Source organism: Eretmochelys imbricata, chromosome 1, assembly GCF_965152235.1.
Source record: "Eretmochelys imbricata isolate rEreImb1 chromosome 1, rEreImb1.hap1, whole genome shotgun sequence".
Classification (NCBI taxonomy): domain Eukaryota; kingdom Metazoa; phylum Chordata; order Testudines; family Cheloniidae; genus Eretmochelys; species Eretmochelys imbricata.
In genome coordinates, this window is record NC_135572.1 from 159,119,376 (window position 1) to 159,145,449 (window position 26,074).

Sequence of the window (26,074 nt, forward strand, 5' to 3'; positions counted from 1 at the left end):
CGCTGTAGCGATGCCATTTGTTTGTGCTCAGCGCTACGCCACATGTGCAGCAGGCTGAATGCGCCCTGTGCATGCCATACCCTGCATTGCATCTGTCATCCCACAACTTGCACACCCCCCTCATGTCAGTGGGTGCTACTTTCTCTGTGCCTCGTGTCCTGCTCTGTGCCTGACAGTTGCCCCCTGCGTGCCCCGGGTGCCCTGTACCCCCTGTGTGCCAGCCAGTCCCTCGCCCCCTGCCGGCCCCTCGTGTGCCCGGGACTGTGCCCTCAGGCGCTGCGCCGTGCGCTCTCTCCGCGCCCCCTCCGGCCCAAGCGTGACGCTGCCGCCTATTGGCTGGGCGGGGCGCCCGGCTCTCAGCACCCGGGACAGCACCAAGTGCCCCAGGGGCGGCAAGGGGGCGGGGCCTGTGCGTGTTGCTGGGGCGACGGCGCGCGCCTCCTTCTGTTTGGGCCGGCGGTTCCCATGGTGACGGGAACGCCGCCGCGGGGCCCGGCCGGAGCATGTCGGACCTGGGCTCGGAGGAGTTCGAGGAGGAGGCGGAGAACGACTTGGGGGTCAGTGCGGGCCGCGGCCCCTCCGGCTCCTCCGGGACCCGGCGCCGCCTCTCCCCCCTCGCCCCCCCGCTGGCCTGGGGCCGCCCCCGCCGCGCGGTACCGGCCCCGCGCCCCACCCGGCCGGGCGCCGCGTCACCCGCCCCTGCCTGGGGCTCGGCCGCCCCGTAGAGCCCGCGGCGCCGCCTGGGCCGCCAGCAGCCGCCTTTCCCCGGTGCCCGCGCGGCGCTGGGCAGCCTGGTGGAGAAGAGCCGGCCCCCGCTAGCCCAGGGCTGCCCTTCACTGCCACCCAGGCCCTGCCTGGCCTGGCTCCCCTGCTCACCGGGGTGCCTGGGTGGAGGAGGGGCGGGGGCTGGTTGTGGGTCTGTGCGCCAAGAGAGGGTTGAAGGGTGACTTGGTTATAGTCCGTCAGCGTCCTCCTGGGGAACAAATAAGTAATAATGAGCTCTTCAGTCTAGCAGAGACAGGCATAGCACGGTCCAGCGGCTGAAAGTTGTATCTAGAGACGTTCAGGCGGGAAATAAGGCATGCATTTTTTTAACAGCGAAGCAATTAACCATTGGAACAACTTACAAAGGGTCCTGGTGGATTCTCCATCACTGACCATTTTAAAATCAAGATAGGATGTTTTTCTAAAAGACCTACTCTGGGATTTATTTGGGAGAAGTTTTATGGCTGTGCTATAGGGAGGTCAGACAAGATGATCATAATGGTCCCTTTGAATCTATAAACCCTTTTTCCCAGGCACAGCCCCAGTCTATAAGTATGTAGACTATTAATGAAAAAGGACCCATTAGACACATATCTTTAGTTTTGTCACACCTAAAAGAACTGAATTTGTAATTACTGTTACATATTTTAAGGGTCAATCGTGCTCTAATCAAAGTTAACAGAAGGCTTGCCACTCATGTCAGTCAGAGTAGGAGCAGAGCCATGGACTAGGATCACACAGAATTTTGGATTTGTAGTATTAAAGTATGGAGAAACTAAAAAAAAGAAAAATTAATCACTGTTATGTTGGGATTCTCAAAGTCATGAGATGTGTTTCTCAAACAAAATGTTTTTTAAAATAAGAAATAATCTTATAAATACAATGATGTCTTTAGTTGCTATGTTCTGTTGGAGTCTATACATTAGTGATACTCAGCTTCGAAGAGTTGCTAAGCTACTGTATTCTATGGAGTTGTAGAGATAAAAAGGACTTGAGTGAAGTCCTGCCATTTTACTATGGTATTTAGTGTCTGTTTCAACTTAGTGCTGTTTAAGTAGCAAGAATCCAGCCCCCAACAAATTTCAGTAGTTTGCAGGCAGAAGACACCTTTGGGTACCAGGTGGGGTCTGGTGGCTTAGTGCAAGATACTCACCACAGTTACCAATAGATTTCTTGGCCAGGTGCCTTCCTGGGACTCAGGAAGAAAAGGAGCTGTTCAGGACAAACAATTGGTTTCCTCTTTGTACTCATATCGGATTCAGTTTAGAACCCCTGCCTCTTAAACTGCTGAATGGCTTATTCCATTTAATCAGGAATATGAAGGTGAACGCAATGCAGCAGGTGAACGACATGGACATGGAAGAGCACGATTACCCAATGGTGATACATATGAAGGAGAGTATGCCAATGGTCTGAGAAATGGGCGGGTAAGATAATTATAGAGGATTATTTTGAAAGCCATGCGTGTGTTTCAGCAGTTCCATTAGTTTAGGCACTTCATTATCCTTTTAATTCAAAGTACTATATCTATACCAAATATATTGCAGGGGACCTACAGATTTAAAAATGGTGCTCGCTACATTGGAGAATTCTTTGAGAACAAAAAGCATGGTCAAGGCATTTTTATGTATCCAGATGGATCAAAATATGAAGGTAAAATGTGCATCTTTTGTTGTTGAACATAATTATGAAGGTTTAAATATTTGGGAAGATGAGGTGCTTCAGTGGAATTATGGGAAACAATGAGCTGGGCAGCATATTATTACCTCAATCCACAAAATTATCCCAAAATTCATTTTTCCCTCTTCATTCCTGCCTCACCACGGATGTTAGGAGAAGAGTGGATTGAACTTTTTGGCAACAGTTTATTCCTGCCAAATCATCTGATCAAGTGGAATGCTTCATTATATTTAGTGCTGAGCAAATTCTTTGCATTCTTAGTTAGAATCAGAGTAGAAGAGAGTATAATTTATGTTAAAAACAACCCAAGAACATCACAAGAATATTCATTGACGTGTAGTGATTATGCTGACAGACAGTCAAGTTCAGTCCAGAACATTTTCAGATCCTTTCAAAGAGCTATAGGTTCTGAGCATTGTAAAAAATAGGATTCAGTTCTCCAATGCATCCAAGCAAAGCAGCAGAGAGTGGAGGCTAAGGAGAAGCTAATCACAGCTCACCGTTTCTCAGCCACCCAGAGTTGGTGTAAGTTAAAACTTCAGGAAGGCAGTTTTAATTTACCCTGTTGGCAGAGAATTCATCTCCTGTTTTTCCTGGACATGGCTCACTCCTCAGACTTGTCTCCATCCCCGTATACCAAATGGAATACTGTCAGCAGAACTACTGTAAGATGTGGCAGAACCAGTGGTGCAGGTAAAATCCATTTCTTACTGGTACGGTGGGGCAGCAGCTAAAAAGTGGGGGGGCATGTGATCTCCCCACGTGACACCTCCATGTGACTCCTCCTGGCCCTGCCCCCAGCCCGGGGCCCCATGCTCTCCCCATCCCCTCCCCATGATCCACCCATGTTACCTGTGAAGGGAGTGCTCTGTCCTCCTTCTGTTGTGCCAGAGACTTCAGGAAAGGAGGAGAATGTGGGGTTGCTGGGCAGCCCCATGCTGGCAGCTCCTCCGGCGCGGCTGCTGTACCACCCACAGCCTGGCTGCCCAGTTCTGTCCTCTGGCAGGGCTGCTGTACCGCCCCCAGCCTCCTCCCCCAGTCCTATTCTCCGACGGGGCTGCTGTACTACCCACAGCCACGGTACAGCCACACCAGAGAAGAGCCATGGGGCCACCGGCTCCTCCTGTGTCTTTCCGGTACACCATAGCAGTTATAAATACCTTGCTGGTGTGGCATACCGGAGCGTACCGGCCTACTTGCACGGCTGGGCAGAACTCTACACCGGCAGAGATTTCCCCAGAATTTTCCAAGGGGAATCTGTGGCCAGAGAGCTTAGACTTAAGAATCGAGCCTTTAAAGCTTACTTTAAAAAAATGTTTTTACCCTTTGGGAAAACATTTATTTATTTATTTATTTATCTTTATTGATGAGATTGCCAACAGCAGGGGAGGAGTCCATATATATATCTGCACCTATCTTCAATATGATAGCAACCCCCGCAGGGCGCATATATATATATATATATATATGTGAGTTAACACCAGGTGACCCACTATCTATCTGTGGACAATCAGTAAATACTCCGTGGTCCACAATTTGAGACACTATGATTAATATCCTAATGCAGCTTCTACTTCTGGGAGTAGCAAGAGTCTTTTCCCTCCTCTGTATACCTCTATAAGTATGCAGTGCAGAAGAAGTGAGAGATCCAGGAGAAGAAAGCTTTATATATTATAGGTAGATAAGAAATCTGCTGCTTAGTAGAAGCACCCCCACCAAATGTAGGCATTATATCTGACTTTAGCCTAACCAAAAGAAGGCTGAGAGGAGATATGATTGCTCTCTATAAATATATCAGAGAGATAAATACCACAGAGGGAGAAGAAGTATTTAAGCTCAGTACCAATGTGGACACAAGAACAAATGGATATAAACTGGCCATCAGGAAGTTTAGACTTGAAATTAGATGAAGGTTTCTAACCATCAGAGGAGTGAAGTCCTGGAACAACCTTCCAAGGGAAACAGTGTGGACAAAAGACATATCCGGCTTCAAGATCAAGCTTGATATGTTTATGGAAGGGATGATATGATGGGATAGCCTAATTTTGGCAATTAATTGATCTTCAACTATTAGCGGTAGATATGCCCAGTGGCCTGTGATGGGATGTTAGATGGGGTGGGATCTGAGTTACTACAGAGAATTTTTTCCTTGGTGTCTGGCTGGTGAGTCTTGCCCACATGCTCAGGGTTTAGCTGATCACCATATTTGGGGTCGGGAAGGAATTTTGCTCCAGGGCAGATTGGCAGAGGCCCTGGAGGGGTTTCACCTTCCTCTGCAGTGTGGGGCACGGGTCACTTGCTGGAGGATTCTCTGCACCTTGAAGTCTTTAAACCACGATTTGAAGACTTCAGTAGCTCAGACATAGGTCAGGGGTTTGTTACAGAAGTGGGTGGGTGAGATTCTGTGGCCTGCGTTGTGCAGGAGGTCAGACTAGACAATCATAATGGTCCCTTCTGACCTTAAAATCTATGATTCTATGACTTGTGATTAAGCATTCACCAGGGAGCATCACTGAACTGTTTTCATCAGAACATGGATTGGAAGGCATGGGAAAATTAGATTTACACTGATGCATCTTGCAGTGCAGAAGAAATGGATGTCAGCAGAAGTGCAAGAAAGAATTAAGTGACTTGCACAGACATAAGTTAAATTAATTTATTTGTGGCAGTGTCTTTTGGCCTGATTCATGTACTGGGAAAGCTACGCTGGATTGTTTGCTCACTGAGGAGCAATTACTTAAGCACTACCTCATGGTTTGCTTTCTGAGGCTAAAATACTCCTAAAATGAGGTCAGACTATATTTTACTAGTGCAGTCTTTGTTTTATATTTCCCCCTCTAAGGAAAGAAGTCTTCACTGATGTCATTGTGACTCCCTTACTTTCTGTCTGCACCTATCTTTAATATGATAGCAACCCCCACAAAAAAACAACCATAAAACTAAGTTATATAGGCCCAATCCACAAAGTTATTTAGCCTCCTCACTTCCACTGAAATCAATGGCATTCCATTGAAATTAACATGTGCCAGCAGTTCTTCTTCCATCCCCATATGCTCTTTTAGACTTCTTTTACAGCATTATTTAATATAGCTTGATTTAGATCTTTGCCCTGAACAGAATTCTCAGGATTAATCTGAAGGGTCACTACAATCTTCTACAAATAACAGATTTTAAGAATGCGGTTTCTTCCTTTGTGGTAGCAATGTCTAGGAAATGCAACAGTTTAAGCAAGATACTTAAAGAGTCTCATAAGACAGAAGAGCAGCATATCGTTAGTCCAGCTCCTGAAATAGAAGCTCATACAGAATATTTCCCCACATTTTAGTACTAGGAATGACTGATTCAATCTGATTTTCTTCACTGTCTTCCCTCAAATATGAAACAGATAAGTCAGACTCCAGCTGCTTCATTAACCATCTTCAGAGAGTTCCTTTCCAGGATGACATTTAATGTGAGGACTAATGCTGTCTCTGCAAAACATCAGGAGGTTGATCTGATTGTTGAAAAAAATGAATAAAAAATGTCAACAGAGTAATGCTGTACACTATACCATCAGCTTTGAAAGAGGAGGTCAGAACCAAAGACAAAGTTTTTAAATTTAAGTGCTTAATTTAAGGCACCCACATCCATATTTATGCCCCTAAATGAGTGAACAGATTTTCAGATGTTCTGAGCCACCCACCTCCTGTTGCACAGTATCTGAAAATCAGAAAGCTCAGTTACTGGTTTTGGCTTAGGTTCTTTAGAACCTGTTAAAAGATTATTTCAGCTACAGTATAAGACACTCTGAAACAATCCCACCCTATCATCCTTTCATCTGATGTGTGTAAATTCTCTCAGATCTTAAAGGTGACCTGGAAAGGAAAATAATTTGCCTTGTGCTGTCTTTTTTTGCTGCTTTGTGATGTGCAAAGGCGGCCCGAAAGGTAGGGGTTTTGCCCTGTGTTAGAAATTTAAATCTTGTGAAGGCCAGAAGACTATATTTACTGGAGAGTTAGTGAAATGGTGATAATCTGAAGTGTTAGTACAGTGAACGTTGTCTGAGTTTACATTTTCAAATACTATATATTCTTCATTCACATAAAAAGTCGACTACATGTCTAGATGATCATTCTAAAGGCTGACTTCTGTGACAAGTAAAATTTATCACATCTCACTCTGTTTTTATCATGTCCATTGCAGGAGAATGGGTAGCAGACCAAAGACATGGCAATGGAATTTACTACTACGTGAATGGAGACACCTACACTGGAGAATGGCTTAGCCACTATAGGTTTGTTTCATTATTACAGTGAACTTTCAAGTTTCTTGATGAAGTAAAAAAAACGTCTTCAGAGTTGTGGATGTCCTTTTGAAAGAGAGAGCTGTGGGAGGGCCTTAGTAACCAAATCCAGTTTGGAATGGGAGGCAAGCCTGCAGTAAGACATCAGCTGATTTAAATAGAGCCAGACACAGAAGGCAGATGAGCATGAATGTATGAAGAAGATGTTATTGGTGTTGGAAATATGGGCTAATGTGGCATTTATTTTAGTCATATGTTTAATGCATTAAAATTGCAAAGAAATACTGCATTGTTAATTTACAGTAATATAAAGTAAAATTATTATTTGCTTCTCAGGCATGGGCAAGGTACATACCTCTATGCAGAGACTGGCTCTAAATATGTTGGTGGCTGGGTAAATGGGCAACAGGAAGGAGCAGCTGAACTTATTCATCTAAAGCACAGATACCAGGGCAAGTTTGTAAATGGAAATGTAAGTACTGTATGTTGGAAAATGCTATTTGAATTTGAAAAACTAGCAAATGTTGTTGTTTTGGTATGTACTGTTTACATTGAAAAATTAAACCAGGTCCCCCATTTTTCATAGTATTCTTTGAACCATAAATGTAACAGATGTAAATGAATCAATGAGGATGCAAAGTTTCTCCAAAGTTTAGTTTTCTCATTGCATTTTTATTTAATATTGTGTCAATTACATAGTACAGTGTTAAGTGATCTTTTGTATTTTTCATTTACTCCTTCAGAGTTTGCTAGCTTCAAAGTCTTGCTAACTTTTTGTTTCTCTTTTACAGCCGATAGGTCGTGGAAAGTATGTCTTCGATATTGGGTGTGAACAGCATGGTGAATACACACATCTAGACCAGGTAAATAATATAATACAGACTATACCAAATGTTAGAAAACTTACCAAGTCAGTTCAGCCTGTTCAAGTGTGGCCTGCCTAGCTCATTACAGGTGCTGTATATTTTAAAAGTCCAACAGCTTTAGTATGTGCTTTTCTAAGCACCAGAGTCAAAAAATCTTGTCTGGCTACTGTGCTGTGCAAGCCCTGACATATGAAGGCCCCATTGCTGCTCTCATTGCAGACACTAGACATTTTGCCATTGATTTCAGTGAAAGCAGGATCATACCTTGCTAGCCTTCTGCAATACAAAAAAGCCAGACAGAATTTTGATTGACTTTGACCTCCATTTTGAAGATGTCATGTCCGTGTACCAGATATTGACTGGCTTCAGAGCTTGCTTCAGGCCCTGTCAAGGTTCCTTCCCCACTCTGAACTCTAGGGTACAGATGTGGGGACCTGCATGAAAACCTCCTAAGCTTACTTTTACTTTACTTTTTAGATTAAAACTTCCCCAAGATACAAATTAAATTTTACCCTTTTCCCTTGGAATTTCCACTGCCACCACCAAACTTTAACTGGGTTTACTGGGAAACGTGGTTTGGACACGTCTTTCCCCCCCAAATCCTCCCAACCCTTGCACCCCACTTCCTGGGGAAGGTTTGGTAAAAATCCTCACCAATTTGCATAGGTGACCACAGACCCAAACCCTTGGATTTTAGAACAATGAAAAAGCATTCAGTTTTCTTACAAGAAGACTTTTAATAGAAGTAAAGGAATCACCTCTGTAAAATCAGGATGGTAGATACCTTACAGGGTAATTAGATTCAAAACATAGAGAATCCCTCTAGGCAAAACCTTAAGTTACAAAAAAGACACACAGACAGGGATAGTCATTCTATTCAGCACAGTTCTTTTCTCAGCCATTTAAAGAAATCATAATCTAACACATACCTAGCTAGATTACTTACTAAAAGTTCTAAGACTCCATTCCTGTTCTGTCCCTGGCAAAAGCAGCATACAGACACAGGCCCTGTGTTTCTCTCCCTCCTCCCAGCTTTTGAAAGTATCTTGTCTCCTCATTGGTCATTTTGGTCAGGTGCCAGCGAGGTTACCTTTAGCTTCTTAACCCTTTACAGGTGAGAGGATTTTTCTTCTGGCCAGGAGGGATTTTAAAGGGGTTTACCCTTCCCTTTATATTTATGACACGCCCCCCAAATCTCAGCTAGGGTGAAACGCTGGCTGGGATTTCTTCCTGGAGCTCTAGGAAAAATAGAGTTAGTAAGACACATGGATCTCTAAATATACTGCCAAGTACATAAAGACTAACAATATTTTCCACATCTCAAAGACGATTTTAACCAATTGATTCTGGGAAACTTTCACGGGAGAGTGCATCAGCCACTTTGTTAGAAGCTCCTGAGATGTGTTGGATGTCAAAATCAAAATCTTGGAGAGCTAAACTCCACCGAAGAAGTTTTTTGTTATTTCCCATGGCGGTATGAAGCCACTGTAGCGCAGCATGGTCGGTTTGCAGGTGGAAACGCTGTCCCCAAACATATGGGCGTAGCTTTTCCAGAGCGTAGACAATGGTGTAACATTCTTTTTCACTGACTGACCAGTTGCTTTCCCTCTCAGACAGTTTTTTGCTGAGAAACACTACAGGGTGGAATTCTTGATCAGGTCCTTTTTGCATTAAAACTGCTCCCACACCACGCTCTGATTCATCTGTGGTTACTAGGAACGGTTTGTCAAAGTCTGGGGCCCTTAGTACAGGGTCAGACATGAGTGTCGCTTTAAACTGGTTAAAGGCCCTCTGACACTTTTCGGTCCACTGAACGGCATTTGGCGGTTTCTTTTTGGTTAGGTCTGTCAGTGGGGTGGCGATTTGGCTGTATTGCGTACAAATCGTCTGTAATAACCGGCTAAGCCTAAGAAGGATTGAACCTGTTTCTTTGACTTTGAGACAGGCCACTTTTGGATAGCATCCACTTTGGCCTGTAGGGGGCTGATAGTTCCCTGACCCACCTGGTGTCCAAGGTAAGTCACTCTGTTTAGGGCTATTTGACACTTCTTAGCCTTAACAGTTAGTCCTGCCTCCCTTATGCGCTCAAGGACTTTTTGTAGATGTTCCAGGTGTTCTGCCCAGGAATCCGAAAATATGGCCACATCGTCAAGGTAGGTGACTGCATATTCTCCTAATCCCGCTAGGAGACTATCTACAAGTCTTTGGAAGGTGGCGGGTGCATTTCGTAGCCCGAAAGGGAGTACATTAAATTCATACAGCCCGAGATGTGTGGTGAAGGCTGACCTTTCCTTGGCGGATTCATCTAGCGGTACTTGCCAGTACCCCTTGGTTAGGTCCAAGGTAGAGATGAACTGGGCCCATCCCAGTTTCTCTAATAGTTCATCTTTGCGTGGCATTGGATAGTTGTCTGGGCAAGTTACAGCATTTAGCTTATGGTAGTCCACGCAAAAACGTATCTCCCCATCTGGTTTGGGAACTAGAACCACTGGAGATGCCCATGCACTTCCAGAGGGGCGGATTACACCCATCTGTAACATATCCTGGATCTCCCGGTCTATAGCAGTTTTAGCTTGAGGAGACACCCGGTAAGGTTGGACTTTAATTGGGTGAGCATTACCTGTGTCAATGGAGTGGTATGCTCGTTCAGTCTGTCCTGGGGTGGCTGAGTATGTTGGCACGTAGCTAGTGCACAGCTCCTTGATCTGCTGTCGCTGCATTCGCCCAAGGGTCATGGAGAGGTTCACCTCTTCCACACCACCAGCACTTTCCCTTCATAGTAGACATGTTCAGGCCACTCAGGTCGTCTCCTCCCTAAGCTGTAAACTGACAAACCTTTAATTCTCTGGAATAAAAGGGCTTTAGAGAATTAATATGGTACACCTTAGGCTTTCGGTTGGAGGTGGGAAATGCTATGAGATAATTAACAGCTCCCAGGCGCTCCTGGACTATGAATGGCCCTTACCACGATGCTTCCATTTTATGGGCCTGGAGCGCCTTTAAGACCATGACCTGGTCCCCTACTTTGAAGGAACGCTCTCTGGCATGTTTATCATACCAGGCTTTTTGCTCTTTTTGAGCATCCTGTAAGTTTTCTTTAGCAAGGGCTAAAGAGGTTCAGAGGGTGTTTTGTAGTTGGTTACAAAGTCCAGAATGTTAGTTCCCAGAGAAGGTGTAAATCCCTCACATTGCTGCTTCACCAACTGTAATGGCCCCTTAACCTCACGGCCATATACAAGTTCAAATGGGGAAAACCCTAAACTGGGATGTGGTACAGCTCTGCAGGCAAAGAGCAACTGCTGCAACACTAGGTCCCAATCATTGGAGTGCTCATTTACGAATTTACGTATCATGACCCCCAAAGTTCCATCAAACTTCTCCACCATGCCATCTGTTTGATGGTGGTAAGGAGTGGCAACCAAGTGATTTACCCCATGAGCTTCCCAGAGGTTTTCCGTAGTTCCTGCCAGGAAATTAGTCCCTGCATCTGTGAGGATGTCGGAGGGCCAACCTACCCTGGCAAAAATGTCTGCTAGTGCCTGGCACACACTTTTAGCCCTGGTGTTGCTTAGAGCTACTGCTTCCGGCCATCGGGTGGCAAAATCCATGAAAGTCAGTATGTACTGCTTTCCTCTGGGTGTCTTTTTGGGAAAGGACCCAGAATATCCACAGCTACTTGCTGAAATGGAACTTCAGTGATGGGGAGTGGCTGGAGAGGGGCTTTGACCTGGTCTTGGGGTTTTCCCACTCTTTGGCATACTTCACAAGACCGGACATAGGTAGAAACATCCTTGCCCATTCCCTCCCAGTGGAATGACCCCCCCAAACGGTCTTTGGTCCTGTTCACTCCAGCGTGGCCACTAGGGTGATCGTGGGCTAAGCTCAAGAGCTTGGCCCGGTATTTAGTTGGAACTACCAACTGTCTCTGAGGATGCCAGTCTTCCTGGTGTCCACCAGAAAGAGTTTCCTTGTATAAAAGTCCTCTTTCTACAACAAACCTGGATCGATTAGAAGAGCTGAGAGGCAGTGGGTTTCTCCGTGCCGCCGTCCAAGCTCTCTGGAGGCTTTCATCTGCTTCCTGTTCGGTCTGGAACTGTTCCCTTGATGCTGGAGACATCAGTTCCTCATTGGATTGTGAACCTATGCTTGGTCCCTCTGGAAGCGATGTAGGGGATGGGGCTGTTTCCATTGACTGTGAACCGCTCTCCGCTGGGACACTATGTTGGGGTTCAGGCTCCGGCTGAGCCTCTTGTGTAGGGTTATGGGCTGCTGCCGGTTCAGGTTCGGTGGGGCCCTCTGGTGTTGAGGTTGCAAGTACTGGATTCAGTGCTGGCAATAGGTCTGGTGCTGGTTGTTCCGCTGGTTCTGGTTCTGGGACTGGTTCCGTCTGAGTCTCTGGGACTGGATCCACTACTGCTGTTGCAGACATTGGCTTGGGGTCCGGGTCCATCACCTCTGACTGGGTCCTGATAGAAGTTTCCGGAACAGAGCTAGGCCTCATGGCTTGTTTAGCCTGGCTGCGGGTGACCATTCCCACCCTCTTGGCCTGCTTCACATGATTGGCCAAGTCTTCCCGCAACAGCATAGGGATGGGGTAATCATCATAGACTGCAAAAGTCCACGTTCCTCACCAGCCCTGGTACTGGACGGGCAACTTGGCTGTAGGCAAATCAAAAGAGTTGGACTTGAAAGGTTGAATCATGACTTGGATCTCTGGATTGATTAAATTGGGGTCCACTAAGGAAGCATGGATAGCTGACACTTGTGCTCCGGTGTCCCTCCATGCGGTGACCTTCTTCCCGCCCACACTCACAGTTTCCCTCCGCTCCAAGGGTATTTGGGAGGTATCTGGACCTGAGGACCTCTAGTGTGATTCCGGTGCAATGAACTGTAATCTGTTGGGGTTCTTGGGGCAGTTGGCCTTTACATGCCCCAGCTCATTACATTTAAAACATCGTCCAGCTGACGGGTCACTGGGGCGAGGTGGGTTGCTGGAGAACAGGGTGGTGGGACGATAAGGTGTCTGGAGGGTTCTTTGGGAGGTAGGTGGGGCCTTGGGCAGTCCCCAGTAATAGGGTGTTGTCTGGGGTTGTGCCTTCTGGTCTCTGCTCCAACTGCGACCAGTTTTCTTCTTCTCTGCCACCTCCACCCGTCTGGCTCCAATCTCTCCTGCCTCGATTACAGTTTTGGGTTTCCCTTCTAGGATGTATCTTTCTATTCCTCAGGAACACCCTCTAAGAATTGTTCCATTTGCATTAGGAAGGGCAAATTTACTGGAGATTCAACACTGGCTCCTGATATCCAGGCATCCCAATGTTTCACAATGTGGTAGGCATGTTGGGTAAGTGACACGTCTGGTTTCCACCTTAGGGCTCTGAACCTCCGACGAGACTGCTAGGGTGTTATCTGACTCTCGCTTTGGATTTAAACAGTTCATACCTGTTCATCTGTTCTTTAGGCATTTCAGCTGCCACCTCAGCTAAGGGTCCACTGAGCTGTGGCCTCAGCTCTACCATGTATTGGTCGGTAGAGATGCTGTACCCAAGGCAGGCCCTTTTGAAGTTTTCTAAGAAGGCCTCCGTATCATCGCCTGCCTTGTAGGTGGGAACTTTCTGGGATGGGAAGTGGTACCTGGAGAAGGATTGCTAGGGTTTGTTGGTATATTCTGCTGAGCCTTTATCTTCTCCATCTCCTCCACATGCTTCCTCTTTTTCCTTCTCCTCCAGTTCTTTGGCCCTTGCCTCCATTTCCCTCCTGTGGGCAGCCTCCTGTACCTCCTTCTCCAGCTGCATGAGTTCTATCTGTCTTACATGTTCCTTTTGTTTTTCCTCAGCCTGAAATCTGGCTAATTCCAGCTTTTGTTGAGCCGTGGATTCTGTCATCCTAACCTCTCTGTTTTTAACTAACTTTACACCCGAGGTTTAGAAATAAACAAACAAAACTTGGCTGTAAAATTTTGCTGTGCTGGAATAGGATACCTATTCTCTGATAGTGATTGTCAGCCTACAGAAAAAGATCATTCCCTTTGTCTCTGCTCTGGCCCCAAATCAAAGAAAAAACCTCCAACTACTTGGAAACCTGCTTACCAGCAGCCCAAAGGAAAAAAAAAAATCCTTTCAAACCTGTGCTCCATGTAAAAAAAAAAAATAAATAAAAATCCTAAAAAAAAAAACAACCTTGCCACTTTTGTCTCCAGGCAAATGGGTCGAACACCACCTATTTACTTTTAGGAAAAAAAAAAACTTCTGGTTTGTGAAGACTGTGAATTTCCGTGCAGGAGGTTAAGTACCCTGCCTCCAGGCAAAGAAAACCTGCAATTCACAAAGATAATCCCCTTTTGTCTCTGCTCTGGCCCCAAAGCAGAGAAAAAACTAGCTGCTTTCAGTTGGACCTCCTTTTCAGCAGCCCCAAAGGAAAAAAAAATCCTTTTTAAAATCTGTATTTCTGGTTCAAAAAATCTCAAATTGATCTCAAAATGATTTCAGGTTAATCCCACCTCTGCCACCATGTCAGGGTTCCTTCCCCACTCTGAACTCTAGGGTACAGATGTGGGGACCTGCATGAAAGCCTCCTAAGCTTACTTTTACCAGCTTAGGTTAAAACTTCCCCAAGGTACAAATTAATTTTATTCTTTGCCCTTGGAATTTCCACTGCCACCACCAAAGTTTAACTGGGTTTACTGGAAAACGTGGTTTGGACACGTCTTTCCCCCCAAAAATCCTCCCAACCCTTGCACCCCACTTCCTGGGGAAGGTTTGGTAAAAATCCTCACCAATTTGCATAGGTGACCACAGACCCAAACCCTTGGATTTTAGAACAATGAAAAAGCATTCAGTTTTCTTATAAGAAGACTTTTAATAGAAGTAAAGGAATCACCTCTGTAAAATCAGGATGGTAGATACCTTACAGGGTAATTAGATTCAAAACATAGAGAATCCCTCTAGGCAAAACCTTAAGTTACAAAAAAGACACACAGACAGGGATAGTCATTCTATTCAGCACAGTTCTTTTCTCAGCCATTTAAAGAAATCATAATCTAACACATACCTAGCTAGATTACTTACTAAAAGTTCTAAGACTCCTTTCCTGTTCTGTCCCTGGCAAAAGCAGCATACAGACAGACACAGGCCCTTTGTTTCTCTCCCTCCTCCCAGCTTTTGAAAGTATCTTGTCTCCTCATTGGTCATTTTGGTCAGGTGCCAGCGAGGTTACCTTTAGCTTCTTAACCCTTTACAGGTGAGAGGATTTTTCTTCTGGCCAGGAGGGATTTTAATATTTATGACAGGCCCTTTATATTTATGACAGGCCCTGTCCTCCTTCCTTCAGGGGTAGATGAAGAACCCCTATAGGGGCCCAGTGCGTTCCTGACCAAAAGAACCCCAGAATCGATGTCTGGAGGTTGGTCAGGAAACCCGGGGCTGGGACCAGGGTGTTGAGCGGCTACCAGAGCATGGACAGGACTAGTTGATTAAGCACCAGCGCTCTCCCTCGGAGGGAGAGACATTGGAGTAGTCCTGTCCATTTCCGGAGCCACTCTGTCATCCCGCCCTCTAAATTTTCCCAGTTCTCCGGCGGAGAGGGATGCATGGCAGAAAGGTAAACGCCGAGGTAGAGCAGAGGACCCGCGCTCCACCAGATGGTCTGAAGCGCGGGTGGGAGGGAGCTCACCTGCCGCCAGTCTCCCACCACCAAGCCAGAGCTCTTGATCCAGTTGACCCGGGTGGAGGAGGCTGCCGAATAGATGGCCTGGCAAGCCTCCACCCGCGCCAAGTCGCCGGGGTCCTGGATCACGAGGAGCACATCATCGGCGTACGCCAACAGGACCAGCCACACCTCCGGCTACCGCAGTACCAATCCTGTCAACCTCCTGCGGAGGAGACAGAGGAAGGGCTCGATTGCCAGAGCGTACAGCTGGCCCGAGAGGGGGCACCCCTGCTGTACTCCTCGCCCGAAGCTGACCGGTTCAGTCAGAGTCCAGTTGAGCTTAACCAGACACTCTGCGGAAGCGTACAGCACCCGGAGAAAACCCACGAACTGGGGTCCGAAGCCAAACACCTGCAGAGTGCTCAGGAGGTACCCATGGTCCACCCTATCGAACGCCTTCTCCTGATGTAGGGACAGGAGGGCGAACAACAGACCGTCTCTACGCCCGAGTTCCAAAAGGTCCTGAACCAGAAATAGGTTATCAAAGATATTGCAGTCCAGGACGGTGTAGGTCTGGTCTGGGTGGATCATGTCCGCCAGCACAGACTCTAGCCGCAGCGAGATTGCTTTCACTATGATTTTCTAGTCTGTGCTGAGGAGCGAGACGGGACGCCAATTTCGTAAATCGCGGAGGTCCCCCTTCTTCGGCAATAAGGCGAGCATAGCTCGCCTGCACGAAAGAGGGAGGACCCCACTCTGCAGAGACTCGGCCCAGACGGTGACTAGGTCTGGGCTGAGGACGTCCCAAAACACGCGGTAGAACTCCATGGTCAGACCGTCCATGCCTGGAGACTTATTAGTGGGCATACGATGGAGGGCTTCCGAGAACTCGGCCAGAGTGAGAGGCAACTCTAGCCAGTCTCGGTCGCTCGCGCTGACCGTAGGGAGCTCCTCCCAAAGCACTCTGCAAGTGCTAGGGTCGGTCGGATCCAGGGAGAAAAGACTTGCGTAGAAGGCTTGGGCCCTTCCGCACATCTCCACCGGTTCCGTGACGGGGGTGCCGTCTTCTGCCAGGAGGCAGGTGACATGTTTCTTGGCCCCCCTCGTTTTCTCCAAGGCATAGAAGAAGTGGGAGCCGCGATCCATCTCCCGAAGGAGGCGGATGCGGTGTCGAACAAAGGTGCCCCGGGCCCGATGGTCCTCGAGGGCCCAGAGCTCCTCCTTCTTCTTCCGGCACGCTCCGCAGAGGAGCAGGTCTTCGGGGCTGGTGGCCAAATGCCTCTCCAGCTCTAAGACCTCCCGTTCCAACTGCTCTATCGCCTCATTTCTCCGTCGGCTGGTGCCCTGCGGCTGAAAAGCTGGGTGCGCACCTTCCCCAGGTCCCACCATCGCCGCGCCAAGGGAAAGGCATGCCGCTGCCCTCGCCAGGCCAGCCAGAATTCCCAGGAGGACGTCACAAAGCCCTCATCCTCCAACAGGCTGTTGTTAAAATGCCAATAGGCTGGCCCCAGCCTCTCCGCACAGAGGGAGGCTGTCACGGTGGCTAGGTGATGGTCAGAAAATGGGGCTAGCCAAATGCTGGAGGAGTGGGCTCGTGAGAGATGGAAGCGTGATAAATAAATGCGGCCCAACTGGGAGTGGCTCGACCGATGGGCTTCCCGCCGGACAAAGGTGAATGTGGAAGTGTCATCCGGGAGGTGGTCACGCCAGATGTCCACTAGGGAGTGATGTTCAACTATCTCCCGGAGGGTGTCCGTGGCGGCTGGGCACTGCTTGGTCCCCGAGCGGTCTCGCTCCTAGAGGGTGGTATTAAAATCCCCTACCAGGACCAGGCACTCATGAGAATCCAAGGTGCCGAGGAAGGCAGACACCTGCTGATAGAATTGCAGCCACCTCGGGCCCGATGTCGGGGCATAGACGTTAACGAGGTTAACCACGAGCTCCTCTATATGGACCTGGAGATGCAGCAGGCGACCCGGCATGGCCTCGGCGACCCCTAGCACCTCGGGCCGTAGGTCAGGGGAGAACAGGGTCGCCATTCCAGCCTGCTGAATCGTGGAAAGGCTAAAGTAGACCCTGTCCCCCCACTCCAGCCGCCAACTGTCTTCGGCGGTCGGATCCGTATGGGTCTCCTGCAGGAAAATCACAGAGTACCCTCCCTCCCGAAGGAAGGAGAGCACCTGGGACCTGCGGAGAGCCATCCTACAACCCCAGGTGTTCAAAGTTGCGATGGTGAGAGGTGTCATGGGGGAGGCCGGGGGGATCCTCACTGGCAGGGACGCTCGCATCCCCCAGCGGGCCGTGCAACAGTCCTTGACCCATCCTGTAGGTGAGTAATTGGTCACAGAAGACGCGGACCTGCCAGTAGGCCACGGCATCCTGCTTCCCCGTCCCTTTATCTTCCCCCATGAGGGCCCTTGTGGCCCGGAGGATTTGAAAAAAATCCCCCCATTGCTGGAGAGCAAGCTGTACCTTGTTGCGGGAGCCACGGACATCCTCTAAAAACTTCCGCAGCTCTCCTCGCAGCTCATGGGGGGGTGGGGTTACGGTTTCCCGGTTGTTTCCCGGTGGGGCCCTTGGTGCAGCCCCGTGGTCCACTAAAACGGACAAGCAGGGTGCGGACCCCCGACAGGGTGCCTGATGGGCTGGAGCTTCTAGGCCTGCCTCAAGCTCTGGGGCGATAGAGGGCGGTGGAGGGAAGATAGCAGCTCCTAATGGGTCGGGGCAGGAGAACACAAAGGCCGCTCCCTGGGGGTCATCAGTTGGGAAAGGGAAGGAGACAGTCCTGGTGGCAGCAATGACATTGCAGGAGGTAAATTGGATAGGGGCAGAGGCGAGGTTCTGGGTTTTGGGAGGCAAGCAGCTGGATGGTGGCGCCTCCCGATCAAACTCGAGGGTTAAGGGGGTGGAGAGGGAGCTCTCAGTGATATCGGGCGCGGGCTCTATGGTGAAATTAGCGGCCACAGCATCGGGAGGTGGATTATCTTCTGTTGGGCCCCAGCCCGGGAAGGAAATCGATTGCTCCGCACCAACGGGGGTGCCCCTGGCGACTCGTGTCCCAGCCGCGTGGCACCGGTTGTCACCTGAGCAGGCTCGGTGGTCGTCAGCAGGGTGCCATCAGCGGCCAGGTTGGTAGAGGAGTCCAAGGGCTCCTCGGAGGTGGGAGCAGAAGCAGCAGTTAGGAGGAGGGAGCATGGGGAAAAGAGGGGTGGAGTGAGGTCGCCCAAATCGAGGTTTGCTGGCAAAAGGTTGTCCTCCCCTTGGGCAACAGGGGTCAGATCTAGGGCCTCGAACATGGAGGAGAGGACACTTTCCGTCGCCCCAGGGTTCTCCCCGCTGGCACCTGCCATGACAGCTTCCTCGGGGTTCACGGGGGTTTCGGGTAGTGTCAGGACAGAAGGGGCTTCCTCGAGGGTCTTGGAGGGGAGGGTCTCCCATGGAGGGGAGACACTACCTGCTGGTGCTACCACGTCTTTCCCGGCTGACACCGATGGATGGGACGCACTCGTGGGCAAAGCAAAAGGTTCGGCTTCCTGGTCTTCCGGAGGGCCTCCGCCTCAGCTAGATGAGGCGGAGCTTGAGCCTTCTGCTTGCCTTGCTTCCCCTGGACTAGGGCCCAGCCCTCCAAGGCATCATCTGGGGGCTGGTTAGCAGGAGTCGTGTCAGGGGGTAAAGGCGATGGCTCAGGGATTTGGTGGGGGGATGGTGGGGCGGCATAAGGGAGGGAGGATTCTCCCTGGGGCAGGCTCTCTCCCATGCCTGGTGGTATCTCTGCCACACCCTCCTCCATAGGCCCCGCCAGATTGTCAGCAGCGAGGGCGGGGCTCTCCTGCTCGTCTGGGCGTTGTAGGGTAGGTGCCCCTGGGGCCTGAGCGGGAGAAGTGGTGGTCCGAAGGAGAGGAGTGGGGTTCGGGTATCGGGCGGCCAGGGGCATCGGCAATGACGGGGCCGATGTCCTGCCGGGTCTCGGGGATCCCAGGTGCCCCTCCTTGCCGGGCTAAGGGGCATTGCAGCCCAACGGGAGATGGCTGATGACAGAAACCGGTTTCCCCAGGGTGGAGAGGGCAGGGTAACAGGGCAGCATTTGGGAGAAAAGGAGGGACAGAGGTCAGGACCAGGCGGACGCCCAGGTCCTCTAGCGGCTCTAGGGGGACAACCCCCTCCCCCACCGTCAGGTCTCTCCCCACCGCCTCCTGGGCGGCAACCTCTGATGCTAAGAAGAAGACGACCTTCCCGTACATTTTGGACCTTCCCACCACCCTTGCCAACGCCCGCACGTAGGTCTCCACGTGGGGCGAGGCGGGCACCAGGAGGCATCGGACACCGTGCTTCCTTGTCATGGTGGGGAAGGGGCCCCGGCCCCTGTTGATGGTGGCGGAGGCGGTGGGCGGGAGAGATGACGAGGCGGCAGGCGGGGGGGCTGCCGCCGCCCAGGCATACGTCCTGGGGGGTGAGGGAGGGACACCCGCAGAGCAAGGCAGCAGGGAGGGACGCCGTGGTTGGTGGCGGGGGCACAGCAGTGGGGGTGGCCCCTGCCATGGAGGGCCTGGTGGTTTTAGCGGGGCCCTTCCCCTTCTTTTTGCCCTGGCCTTTCCCGCCGGCTCGGGGGGCTCCCCTAGAGGCTGGGGAGGCGGTGGGCATGGCAGCGGTGGAGGTCACCCCCGTGCCCTCCATTGCCGATGCCCCGGCGGTGGCGGTGGCAGGTGGTTAACAGGAGTTGGGGTCAGGTAAAAAGGGACAGGCTGCGGGATGGGCAGTTCGGGGAGGGTGGAGGGGCGGCACATGAACCACCATATGCTTGTCCAGAGAGTCCTGTTTGGTTGGCTGGTGCTTCTGGCCCACACGGTGGAATCAGGGCGAGCAGCTAAGTCCAGAGGCAGATGTTAAACAGCCAGCAATGACGATGGAGGGGGCAGTGATGAGGATAGTACTGTGGGGGTTGGGAGGACACAGATGGATCGGGGGGCAGCTCCGTGCCACACCCCCTGTGTCCCTACAAACACAGTCACAACACAGTCAAGGCCTCCCCCCACACAAGAGCACAGTTCGAAAGTTACTCAGTCTTGGGCCCCCTCCACAGCGATTTGTAGATTCCCTGGGCATTGTTCCTCCGGTAGACGGCTTTTTCTCTGTCTGTTCTGGGCTTTCTTTTTTGCATTCCAGAAATGCCGGAGCAAGTGATAAGATTCCTCTCAGCCAGAGATGGGTCCGCAGACAAACAGCAAGCGGTTGGGTCTGGGGGCTGGATCCCTCCACTCCCCCCCTCTGGGGAGCAGGCCGGTAGCCCCCCCGCTCTCGGGGGGCGTGTTTCAGCTGGAGCGGCAGCAGCATCTGAGGGCGGGCAGGCGGGGGGGCTAATAGCCAGCCGGCAGCCGGCCAGCACTCTAGCAACAGCAGAGAAAGAAAAAAAAAACAACAAAAAGAAAAGAAAGGGGGAGAGCATCTGGCCCGGTCAAGGGGGAAGCCGAAAGCAGGGGCAAAAAGCAAGGAAAGCCCAGGCCAGAGGGCAGCGGCAGGAGAGCAGGCTAAGTAGGTCCCTTTTCCCTGGGTAAGGTAACAGGGAAGGTTCCAGAAGAAACTCGAACCTTCTGGAGACAATTAAGACAGGCTGATTAGAACACCTGCATCCAATCAAGAAGCTGCTAGAATCAATTAAGGCAGGCTAATCGGGGCACCTGGGTTTTAAAAAGGAGCTCACTTCAGTTAGTAGTGTGCGTGTGAGGAGCTGGGGGCAAGAGGCACTAGGAGCTGAGAGTGAGAACGCAGACTGTTGGAGGACAGACGTGTACAAGCATTATCAGACACCAGGAGGAAGGTCCTATGGTGAGGATAAAGAAGGTGTTGGGAGGAGGCCACGGGGAAGTAGCCCAGGGAGTTGTTGCTGTTGCACAGCTGTTCCAGGAGGCACTTTAGACAGCTGCATTCCACAGGGCCCTTGGCTGGAACCCGGAGTAGAGGGCGGGCCCGGGTTCCCCCCAAATCCTCCCAACTCCTGGTCAGACACAGGCTCAATGATCTGGACTGTGGGTTCAGAAAAACGGCCAAGCTGAGGGCTGCCGTGAAGCTCTAAGGCGAGCAAATGCGCCAATAAGCGCAAGACCCACCAAGGTAGAGCAGAAACTTTTTCACAGTACCCACAACTCCACAGTACCCACAACTGAATAGTATTGGGGAATTATTTTTCTTCTTGCTTTTGAGTGTGGTCTTTCAGATCTGTTTCTGACTACCTGACCTATTCTAGTTATATAATAAAAATAATAATGCCTAACTAGAAATTACAAATATATTTTTAGCTTAGTATTTTGGTTTCAAGGTAACAAACATGCTGCATTTAGTTCAGAACTTACTCTTTTTCTATATTGCCTGACATGCCAGATCTTAGTCTATTACATGCTATTTCAAAACTTCCAGTGAAACAATTATTTCAAATATAATCTCACCTAAATGAAAGTTTTGGGCAATTTGTAATGCTTTTTTTCTTCAAAAAGGGTCTTTCTAATTTTTCCATCTTTCTACATTTAACATGTCAATCTAGTTCATGTTTATTTCTTTTCTTTCATTGATTTGCTCAGCTAATACAACTAAAGGACAAGAGAAAGGGCAGCAAAAAGCTGCCTTCTGTTCCAGGGTATGGGAACCCCCACACCACTGAAGGCTTTATTTTCATAGAGCCTAGTGTAACAGAGGTACTCTCTGGGTTTTAATGAAGTGTTAAAACTGAAAAAAAAAAAATGAACTCTGCTGCATGGTTTTCCCACATTTAACAAAAAAGAGGAGTGTGGGAAACAAAATCTCTTCATAATATCAGTTTCAATGAGAAACTTTTGCTTTACCTGTAAAATTTAACTCCAGTTGTTCTTGTTTGTTAAGACCTTTGACAGTCTTAGCCCCTAACTATAGCATTACTCTCAAGTGAATCCTGTGATTATTTTTTACTGTAGGTCACAGTGCTGTACTCTCATTATAGTAATGAGAATAAACAGTCAAAACTTTGCTCGTTTGCTGTAGTTGAAATAGTTGTAGTACAAGACTCATTTTCAAATAAAATTGATTTAAGAAAAGTTAGCTTTCAGTACAGCTAGCTAGTCTATTAGTTAAACTCTCCCACTTTTGTATAAAATAAATCATTCTTATTTGTAAAGAAAGAGACAGAAGGGCTGATATTGAGAGCACAAAAGCTCATGTACAATATTACAATCTTCATAAGTTTCATGGATCTTACCTGAGCACAGACTGCACAACCATGAGAAGCAGAGAGCAATTTTCTCTTGCTTGCCTATTTGTGTAAGGGGTTGGGACAGAAAGCTGTATCATCCCACTGGGAGAACCGGGATGCATTTTCCCTCTGTTGCTGAATGCCTCTGTGAGCTCCCTATGTGCCAGATCTATGGTGTAGGCTGGTGTGGAAAGGAGGCGGGTAATGATCGTGCCTTCTCTCCTTTCCATCCCTTTTGTGGAGTTGGGAAAATGGAACAGCCCAGTCTCTGTAGGTACTGCTCTTAGGCTAAGCCCTTCTGAGAGTTGCAGAATGATTAAGGAAGAAGGCTCTTTGGGGCTTCATGACACCCTGTGTTACCTGAATTTAAGCATAAGAAAGAAAGGAAACTAGCCAAAAAAAATATTAAATTTTGAGACCAACATTGTAACTAACTAACTGACTGCCTCCAAGTTTTCTAGCTTGGAATGATTTACTCTCTCTTCTAAAGTTTGTGACTATTAATGTTGTTCGGTTGTTGTTACATACTGGTACCTTACTCTAAAGGGCTGTATTGTTACCATTTCAAACTCAGGATAAAGAGATTTCAGTACATGCAAACAGGCTCGTAGTCATTACCTTCACATTCCTAAATGTGATGCTAGATTTTTTATGTTTTTTTAGGATAAAGGGGAGGAAGAGGAAGAGGAGGAATCAGTGTCAATTATTCCAAAATGGAAAGCAAAAAATATTACTAAATTAACTCTGTGGACACCAGGGGTTGAAAAACCACCACCTCCTGAAGAGCCTCTAGCAGCAGAAGAGATGCCAGCAACTGCAGGTTTGTCCCAATGAACTGTTGGAAACCCCTGCCCCCCAAAATTCCCCAAACTGTTTCTGCCTGATTAATTTGAATATATCGTAATGAGAGAGTTGTACTTTTTGTCAGTTTACAAGGTGCTGGATATTAGTGACAGCTAAAAGTTTGAAGGTTCATCTTATTGCAGCACATTCAGTATGCATTGTGCAGCATATGAGTATACTTCCATTTGATATAATGTGTTATTAGTAACAGACACAACTGTCCTGGGAAGCCTGTAACATTAGAGAAATTATTACAATCTGATTCAGGGCTTGATACTGCAAACCGTCTATAAGCATTCCCCATGAAATCAGTGGGACTACTCACATGAGCAAAGGCTACAGGATTGGGCCTAAGATGTTAGCTGTTACTTAAGAATAAAAATAATGGCAATGAGCAGATCTATACAATTCTTCTCCCCGCTCCCCCATAGTCTGGCATATATCTCCTTTTCTCCCATTTCAGTTACTGAGGAACCTCCTGCTGAGGAACCTGTTGAGGTTGGGGAACCTCCTGCTGAAGCTACAGAGCCCATTGAAGAGCTGTCCTCACTTAAGGAGGGAGAAGAAGAGGAGGAAGGGGGCAAAGACGATCAAGTGGATCAGGGTGAGGAAGAAAGAGGAATGAGTGATTATAGTTGGTCATCTGAAATGGTGCATGTCAACTAGCTGAACATGTGTCACTGTGTGGGGGTACATTATCATTCTGAAAAGATAGTAAACTCTTGTTTTTCATAAAGGGCCAAATCTTCACAAGGTGGCTTCTAATTTTGTATACTGAATTTTATGTGCATTATTGTTTGCACATAATGGATATTTGAAACTTGCGTGTACAAGGAGGCCGGGCTACATGCCTTACCAAATTTAGCCCCTCAGAGTGAAGCTTTTCCCCCTTATGAGAGGAATGTTCTCCTCACTGGAATGAAAAAACAAAACAGAACCAAAACACCCTAAGAGATAATGAAACAAACCTTTTATATTAATGTAAAATTTGTTGAGTTAGAAAGTTAAACTGACACACAGGACTTCAAACGATATCACATCACACAAAGCTTTGTTCTGAAGAAAAGAAATATCATTACTATTGATGGGTCTGATCTTTGTAATACACTAAATGGAAAGCCAGAGCTAACCAACACCAGAACTTTGGATGTTTGAAATCTACATATGGATTTGGAGGTTGATCCCGTTGGTGACACTTGCACACTCTCATTCAGAAAGCTGAATGAATTATTAAAAGAAAATGTTTTGTTTTAGTTTTGAAAATGAAGTTATTGCTTTTTAATGTTTGAATGTTTTAAGTATAGTTTCTGAATTTTCACTATTTTTTAAAAAAATATTTCAAATTATTAAAATTATTAGAAGGTATTATAAAATGAGGCCTGTGTTAAGCCATATTTTATGAGTAAATCTCTGCCTAATTAAAATACGGACTGCATAAATTAAAACATATCCAGATTTGTAAACTTTTATTCTAATGTTTCCAACCACCAAGTGTTTGATTCTCAGTTTTTCATCAATCCATTTCACGTTAAGGTAAGGTGCAAAACTGACAACAGGAGCCGGAAAAACAATTAAATGGCTTGAAAATATGCTGAAACATACCCTAAACATGTAGAGCTAAGTTCTTTGATTTCAGTGGAGTTATGTCCACAAAGAATTTGGCCCCTAATATACAGAATGGGATGATGCTGAATATACTTGTAATTTTTAGGCCTCATTATTACTTTATTGATGAATGTTCTCTAATAATGAAATATTTATTGAGCAGCCCACACCTCAGTAATTAATAGTTTTTGTAATGAACTGAATCCGTCCATTTAAGTCCTGCAGCAGTCTGTTGATGAACCTAGGACTATGAGTATGGGTTATATGGTTATGTCCTTATTCGTTTACCATAGGGTCTTTACTTTGGTAATGTGAATACAGTAAGTGGACTCTAAATTTAAAACAGTTTAACAGTAATAGGGATTTTGTTATACCCCATATATGCCTATCTTCTAACAAGAGTAGGATTTTCTAAAGCACTCCACTTTGGCCCACTCCTAATAACTAACTAGACAGTATATGTAAGGAGCTTGCATTATATTTTCCAGGATAAAGTATTACTACAATGAGTGAATTAATTAAAAAAGATTTAAAGCACTGTTATTTTATTAAATGTACCCCAAATTTCATGTTTTTCCCCCAACAGTAAATACTAGTTTAGAAGAGAAGGAGGAAGAATCAAAGGAATCAGAGGAGGCAGAAACAAATAAAGAAGAATAAAACCAAATAAGGAAATTACACGGAAAAAAGCTAGGTACCATAGCCCTGTATTATTCTTATTTAATTGAAAGGTCTGTTACATTGTTTTGAATAAACATATTCTTTGGGATACTTTGTATAGAAAATGCCTTTTTGGGTGTTTTTCTGAACTCAGAGTTTATGATTTCTAACTCCAAGGCCATTTTATTTGCTATATACAATAGGTGTAACCACTGGTTGAACTCAGTGGGACTCCTCACATGGATAAAGTTACTCATTTGTGTAAGTGATTACAGGATCGGGCAATATCTTTGGACTCCTTCATATTATTACTTTAAAATGGAGTTTACACAAACAAGAAGAAAAATTCTCAGTAATTTCCCATAACATATCAAACCATTGTTCACTGAAGTCTGTATCTTAACTGTGGCATTGGTCTATGCCTAATTTTTCGCGGGAAGGTGAACCTTGGATCTTATAGTCCTCAAAGTCCTGAAGAGCAGTACCAAAACAAAGCCTCTACGTTGGAAACTA

The 26,074-nt window shown here is 47.6% G+C and overlaps 1 protein-coding gene across 1 annotated transcript; it reads left to right on the forward strand.

Moving 5' to 3' along the window:
- The first annotated feature begins 503 nt into the window (after window positions 1-503).
- Window positions 504-25,561, forward strand: RSPH1 (radial spoke head component 1). Its single transcript, XM_077807235.1, has 9 exons — window positions 504-557; window positions 2,079-2,192; window positions 2,313-2,418; window positions 6,628-6,718; window positions 7,064-7,199; window positions 7,519-7,590; window positions 23,117-23,273; window positions 23,760-23,900; window positions 25,488-25,561. Exons 1-9 carry the CDS (start codon window positions 504-506, stop codon window positions 25,559-25,561), a joined length of 945 nt encoding a protein of 314 aa, XP_077663361.1.
- Window positions 25,562-26,074: the final 513 nt, after the last annotated feature.